Here is a 7,810-nt window from a genome sequence, read left to right as displayed (position 1 = left end):
CCGTCATTTTTCTACAGAATGTTTTATAAGATAATTATCCTGAAAATTTCGCCTATGATTCTGAGTGCTTCGGAAGTCTGGCTTGGCGTTTTACACACCCACACAATCAGAAATCAGTTCAGTTAAGCTGCTGTGTATGAGGTTTGTCAAAAGCGTTCAAACGAATAAGGTGGAACAGTTTGCTATAACCCCTGACATTTGTGGCTAGTCAAAAGGAATTTACCTTTTATCCGGAAAATGTAGTAACTGGTCTTCGAGAACCGTGAGGTATGCCAATGAATCGTTTGCTGGGGCATCCATCTCGAGGGCTGGGAGTGGAAGTGCTTCTACTGCTGTTACGGCCAGCATCACACGGTACCCTAATCAGTCACTACCACAGACTGGATGAAGTTCTTGCGCATCAAACCTTAAACACAATTTAAGCTCCCCGCCTATCACTGTGTTTTTGTAGGTACGACTAGCTTCGAGGTCGTGGGAGTTGAGATTTCCAGCCAGGATTAGGAGCCTGGCATGAAAATACTGGCGAATACTACTTATTTCGATGCTACAAAACTGACTTTATTTTGATTGTTTTAGTTGGGTGTAGGAGATATTATCCCTATCTAAGGAATTTATCCCCGATAATACTGTGACTCGATAACTTCTAGTGACTGTCTGACATAGACCAATTTGAGGGTTTGCTGGTTTCTCAGGGCATATCCCATAATTTCTGGACAATTTTCTGTGGAGAACTATGTACGAATCTTAGTAATGTACTACTACTGTACTACTATACTGCTCATAAGTTTGCTGAAAATCCGTGAGTAGTACGTTACAAAGATATACATGTATCGCGGTATTTCGAATATCGTAGCGACTGAAACATGAGGTGGCCTGGTGCAGCACATTCAGTTGCCTGAGAACATCACAAACGAGAGATTCAGCTGGGTTTCAGTTGAGTCTCTCGAAAAAATCAAATTAGTTTGTAAATGAGTGTATATTCGCTATGTACAAATCTCCTCGTATCGACACTTCGGACTCAAGCTGTTTTATCCACTTACTCATTGTACTAAACTCATCACAGAACTTGAGCATTATGGTGCATTTGTTGTTCTATGAAAGGAGCTGTTGCTGTTCTTGTTGGGTGTTGCACACAACAATCAGCAAAGGTATCAATAAGTTTTTCCGGGTATACGGGCCACGACAATTTTTTCCAGTTCGGGAAAACTAACGCCATATCGTGCTTAACTTAAATTGACTTCTGAGATAATAACAATACTTCGTTTAGAAAAGTTTCAACCAGTTCTTTTTCAAAACGTTTTTATACATGTAAGCCGCTTGGGTGTCAGAACGCCGATCCCTACCCCTGTGACGCACTCGCAGGTTATTGTTTGACCTGCTTCAGACATCCTGAGCAATGGGAAACAGTTTTTAGTAATGTGTTCGCAGGACCACAAAACTGTTACATGTTGGCTGAAAATAAAGAGGTGGCGCGGACCCAAATTTCATAGAAGATTGACCCACTTCGTAAACCAAACATACGATGCGGGGCAACTCTGGATGATTATCCCCAACTGTCCTGCCTACGCTCAGAGTATCAAAGATCGACTCAGTGACCGATTCTTCGTCCTCCTGTTCCTGTGAACTGGAACATCTAGATCGAGGAGGTGAGCGGCCAGTCAGACGTTTCTAGCTGATAAGCTCCGGCACACAGACTTCATTTTCATATGGTAGGCAGTTATCATATGGATCTCAAATTGTCATTCGTACTGACGAACCCAGTACGGCCACAACAGCCACAACCATACAGACAATGGTTGTCAACGCCGGCTTAGGCATACGTGTGATCAAAACCATAAAAACTTAGCCTTCACACACTAAATTACTAGCACAGCAGTTGACATGTGACCAGGAATGCAAATACACCATAAGCCCGCGGCCCCCCAAACTCTTCTGATCTCATTTAAAATGTTATATTATTCCACTATTCTGTCTAGTCTTCCACCGACACTATTATAGTCCAGCTTCTCACATTCCACAATTTTGAGAGCAGGTTAATAAATCTACCTAGAAACATTCTCGGTTTATCAGCAAAGCGTGTTTGCAACATCCCAACATTGTGGAATNATAAATCTACCTAGAAACATTCTCGGTTTATCAGCAAAGCGTGTTTGCAACATCCCAACATTCATCATCACCATCATCATCGCCATCATCATTGTGTCAGGTCGAGAGCGCAGCTTTCTTTGTTGTTGTGTTGAGGCAATCCCCAGTTTTCAAAACCGTTACATGGTCAGCTAATTTTGACCGTTTGGAGTGCAAAAGAAGTCAGACTGCAATATATTTATATCACACCGTCTTTGTAAAACAAACGTTGGTTCAACTGCGGTTAATCAGACTTGCAAAATATACGCATTTAACAATTTGTCTGAAAGTCAACATCCCTTGCCTACCGGATGTTTTCCTCTCTCAAGCCCATCACAGTGACCATCGATTCACCGGAAAAAGTGATAAATCACACACTGCCGCCTGAAGCGGGGATTTTCACTATTAACTGACTGACCCAGTAATTCATCACGCACAAACAAAGTAGCCTGAAGGGTGAACAAAAAGCACCAGGGAGATGATATGCCCAGCGTAGAAAATAAACAAGTCTTTTCTACTGAGGTTTATATATATATATATAGTTATAACTTTTGCTGATAGCTAGGCCTAGTTAAGCGCTATATAATATCTGATTGAAAGTTGTTCCTAGCTGAAAAGTCGAGTCCCCATCTCCTATCCGGGACTAGTATTACGACTGTCTATCAAAATTCACAAAAGTCACGCTACTGGTGTATCCCAGCAATGACAAATTGACCCTGCAGTACTTCTCGGCTTTCGAGCACTGGTGATCAAGGAGTGCGTGAGAATGTGTTCAAACGAATGACCATAATTCTATACAAGAAATTGAGCTTGAATTTCATTCAAGAAAGGTTCCCAACAATTGCGGAAAATCTTGAAGCGTTTCTACCAGAATTCCAGTGAAGAAAAGCTTCAAAGTATCTGGTCGATCCACAGAACATTTTAGAGTGCTCAAGATCATCTATCAACTATGAACGTGTCGATAAACTTATTCAGAACAACGATATTATTTACGCTTAAATTTGACCTCTGATATACTATTGCAAAACGGTTAGGTGCGCTCTTGTTGGGGAAGTCTTGGACTGCATACTATTTCACGTTAATTTGCAATTACGAATTAGTGCTTGGGTAGGATTCAGTCCCGTGTCCTTCAGGTTTCTAGACCGGTGACCTTGCTGTGCTATCAGACATATTCGGTATAGTTTTTCTAGCTGACGCACACAGTGTACTTCAAAGCGGTAATTTGGACTCCCATTTTGATGAATGAATAATACGACACAACTTCATTTTGGCTGACAAGATGGCGTAGATTATGGTCCCCTTGATGGATAAATTACAGAAAGATGGAGGTGCATGAGGATGTTGGAGGGCCACCAAGCCATACGGCAATGATAGTCTGTTCTATATAGAAGGATATCACTGATTTCGGTTGGCTATGGAACAGAAGGGAACTAAACACCGAAGTTGGCAATATGCCACAGCTGTTTGCGTTTTCGGTTTTGCTTTGAGAACTAACTGTTAAAATCAACCCCGTGTATTTGAGAGTCTTTTAGGCAGGTGGCACGAATAGGTGGGTAGACTGAGTAAATTTCTCGAACAAAAGTGAGGACAGTAGGTGTTTAGTCAGGTCAGTAAATAGGAAAGTTCATAAAGTTTACTCACTCACCGATATTCACTCAAAGCTTTGCTGCACGTTCAAAATGAGAGCTTTTTATCACAAACTTTTAAAGTGTATGATTCAATCGATCGTTCAGAGTTTGCTTTGTATGGAAGTGCGAGTTAATCGGTTACTCGTGCTCGAACGCTTAGGTGCTTGAACCGCTAGCAGGGACGTTGCGGGTCCGAGAATCTCTTTTGGAGTTTCACGAAATGTGTACTGTTCATGATTCCTGATAAGGGCAAACAACTGTGGAGTCTAGGGTATACTGCACAGACTGGTTCACTTACAGAATGGAACCTCCTCTAAAGAGCGTTTTACTAAGGCATGTACTCCTTTCATCATATCGAGAATGATAAACCAAAATCAAGATCGGACCGCTTTGTCTACACCGATTAAGATATCCTTTCACATCCTTTCAAATGATATATCTTCATCTACGTTCAACTTATCAGTTTCTGACTGTCACATTTAAAATACACATAACCGTTCTATCACCATCCTCCTGCCCCAATTCCTCACCCTTACGATAGGAACAATTCTCTATTCGATATGAATCAATTCGGAGCATACTTCCTGCTACTACGTCAAGTAGGCGTATCGATTGCATTCTTACTTATGGACACAGCCAGTAGACGCTGTCCCAACGGTGCTTAAGTTCAGTTTTATTCACCTATTAGGCGTATAAAATTAGCCTGTTCGCAATGGCCAAAGTGGCTTGTTCCAACATTCCACATCTGCCTTTACAAGACATCCCATTATTGGATGCGTACTTCGTTTTCCCTTCCTTCAAACTTTGATTTCTAAAGATACTAACCGTTAGTACCTTTTGCACGTGGGATGAGCTAGGCAACAAACATGGGATGTACTGTCAGTGATGGCTCACACCACACCTCTCAATCTGGTCACACACCGTGTCAATATCGCGCTAGTTGAATTTTCTGACCATTTACTCTTTGAATAGGGTATAACGATAGCATGGAACGATGGCTCCATTGGGGTATATTTATACACTCTCATTCTCTGTCTGAAAGCAGAACGGCTTGGTTTTTCCTACCGCTTAGTCAAAACGATTGACGTCACGGCACAGAACGGGTTACGGAATGTGTGGTGAGCAGAATAAAACCACCGAAATCACAATACGGCCCTGAGTTTTTTACCTCAGTTTTGGCGCGAGGTCCCACGGAATGTCACTAAATTGACAACTCGATTTCAAAGTACAGAAAAAGGTGCCCTTAGGAAAGAAATGAATTGTCTATTTTTGGCTCTTCTGATAGTAGCAGAGCCTACTGGTTTTGGCAGAATAGAAGAATTAGGACAAGCTCAACATTCAACCCATATCTCAGGATTTTCTATCGTCTCTTCCCTAAGTGAACATTTAGAACGAAAAGCTTGAATTTGATTATCCGTTCACGTACCCTGGCACTGGCAAAAGCCCTGTAAGAGATGCAATCAGTGCGCGGATAGCGAAGGAAGAGCCACTCAGGCAGACAACGTATTCTCGTTAAGCTGATGATCGTCCATAGACCAGTCTTGATTTAGTCATCTGGCACCCGGTATTAATGAACTTTCGCCCAATGGTTTGTGTTCACAACTTTTTTTCTAAATACAACACCGCACCAGTGCGTCGGCGAACTGAAGTGTTTCACACGTTGGACTAAACAACTGGTAGATGGGCATCAATTGGCGTATTACCCCATTTCATCTTCAATATATTGTGTTCAAAATCCCTACTCCGACTCAGCTGTGTGAAAAAGTTCAACAATTGACTCTCGCGAATTCTAAGATTTTTTTCAAACACAATTTTACCTTTGCTGAGATTCTACTTATGGACAGATTTTATTTTACTATTTCGTTCTGGTATGTACGGTAGATCCTTATTTTACCAACAACTTCAAACGGGACCGTATGATGAAAACTATTACAAGCACTAGGCACATGTTCTATAGATTGGACCACTCTCAGCTCAGCGCATACTGGCTTCTACTTGAAAAGAAACCCTCATAAAAATGAACTGTGTCTTAAAATAAACCTGTCAGTAGTTCTTACAATGAATCTTTACCAAGCGAGACAACATCGTTAGCGCGTTCCCTGTAAATGCAACCTTGTGGGATGTGGGAAGTTTTGCAAGCCGTTCACCATGCTTGGTGAGCCGATCAATAATCACGTGACGAACGGCCAATGAATGCACACTAGGCACCGATATTTTGACACAACCGACTGAAGGGCTTCTGACGGGTTTCACTTAGAAAAGAACAGCAAGTCGAGAGAGTATCTGCATCATGAGAACGCCTACGACATAACCGACGGACTTCACTATTTGATTTTTACAAAAATCCAACATCTACAGTATACTTTGATTTTATACCACTCGTGTGCCAGCTGTAACTGAACGGCTTTAGCTTTCTAAGTGTCACGTTTTCGCGAGATATATTCACCCCAAAAGCACGCTGGCTGATCAATTCGTACTGCGCATTATTCAGCACGCCGAAAGCGGAAGGGTCAAATAACCATATTATTTTAGTGTCACGCGAATCAATCTCATCAGGCATTTGAAGACTGTGTTCGGAGGGATGAGCAGACTCAGGGAATTCCGTTTCATGTTAAGAATGCTCACCAGGCTGAGCCAAAGCATTCTGCTAAGCTGTCTACGACCAAGTAGAAAAATCGTAAGTTAGAGATAATTATCGTTTCCGCTCACCATGATTTGTTCCACGAACACAGGTCTACACTAGCATGTGAATCAATGTAATTCACCTAAATGGACGTCCCTGACACAGGCAATTTTTCCATAGCTTCTTCTATCGTCTCTTGCGAATGACTTTTGCTCTGAAAGAAGTCAAAGAATGATGCTCAGGATAGTAGGCACTTGTGTAAAGGCATGTGTATTGACAAAAATAAGTATGGTATTCGAGCACTCGTCAAATCAGGGCTGGATTTCTTTTATCTCCAACCTAATATAGTTAGTCAGGTTGGTCTATGCACACAATTTTAGAATGGGCGTTGCCGTCAAAAGGCCATCCTCTAAACATCCTGTCAAAAGCCATATATTAAGCATTGAAGATGCGGTAGCTGCATGCCATGCAAGCATTTCAGATATCGGTGACTGGAAACACATAATTTTCTCCTCATTTTGGCGAGAAGTAGTCACGTTCAGCATACCTTATATAGCTTCGGTTGTGTGACAAATCGTTATCAGGCTGTCACCAAAAATTTGAAATAAAGATCGAAAAAATCAGCGAAATACACTCACTTCCAAACTAATTTGGTTTATCGACAGATTCACTTGGAACCCAGCTGAATCTCTGGGTTCGGATGTTTCCAGGCAACTAAATGTGTTACTCCAAGCCGCCTCAAGTTTCAGTCGCTATGATATTCGAGATATCGCGATACATGTATATTTTTGTAATACACTACTCATAAGATTGCTGAAAACTCTTCGACAGCCCACGAGCGGTTTCGTCCTTCATGGGGTTCATCAGGTAGGCGTATTCCCCGAGTTCTCACCAGCATTATGTTCTGCTTGAAACCAAATAGCACGAAATCAGCAAAATACACTTATTTGCAAACATAAGGTTGACGAAAACTCGGGGACTGCGCCTACCTGATGAGCCTCAACAAGGGCGAAACAGGTCGTGGGCTGTCGAGGAGTTTTCAGCAACCTTATGAGTAATGCATTACAAAAAAGATCCGAGTAAGTTTCACTGGTTTCAGCATGGAACGCTTTGGTAAAACCACCCCAATACTTCCCAGATATTCATCTTGATTGTTTAATTTAAAGGTTATCGGCTGAAACAACAAATTTAGGTTGTATACCCATGCAGTGAGATCTTTGACGTGTATACTTCAACACAGCGAGGCCCAAAATTTGGCCGGTGGCAACAAGGCTCTAATTGTTGTAAGCATTGTGAACGCCCTGAATTCAAACGCAGACTTGAGATAGTGTCTGCGTGTTCCTGGTAAGTTTCGTCTTTAGTGGAGCTTATCTGACACTAAGAAGTTTAAACGATTAATCCATAAACCTTCTGGCTGTGAATTTTAGATGCTTTG

General features: G+C 41.8%; 1 protein-coding gene across 1 annotated transcript; it reads right to left on the bottom strand.

The window, feature by feature from the left end:
* Positions 1 to 812: 812 nt before the first annotated feature.
* Positions 813 to 7,422, bottom strand: T265_12811 (hypothetical protein; the record flags this gene model as incomplete). The annotated part of the gene is made up of 3 exons (XM_009165589.1): positions 813 to 895; positions 7,014 to 7,127; positions 7,317 to 7,422. Coding segments are annotated over 3 exons (300 nt in total), but the record flags the coding sequence as incomplete, so codon positions are not given.
* Positions 7,423 to 7,810: the final 388 nt, after the last annotated feature.

The sequence above is a fragment of the Opisthorchis viverrini genome (genome assembly GCF_000715545.1).
Source record: "Opisthorchis viverrini unplaced genomic scaffold opera_v5_16, whole genome shotgun sequence".
Lineage (NCBI taxonomy): Eukaryota > Metazoa > Platyhelminthes > Trematoda > Opisthorchiida > Opisthorchiidae > Opisthorchis > Opisthorchis viverrini.
Note: the sequence above shows the minus strand (reverse complement) of the source record. Positions and strands in the feature narration are given on the sequence as shown.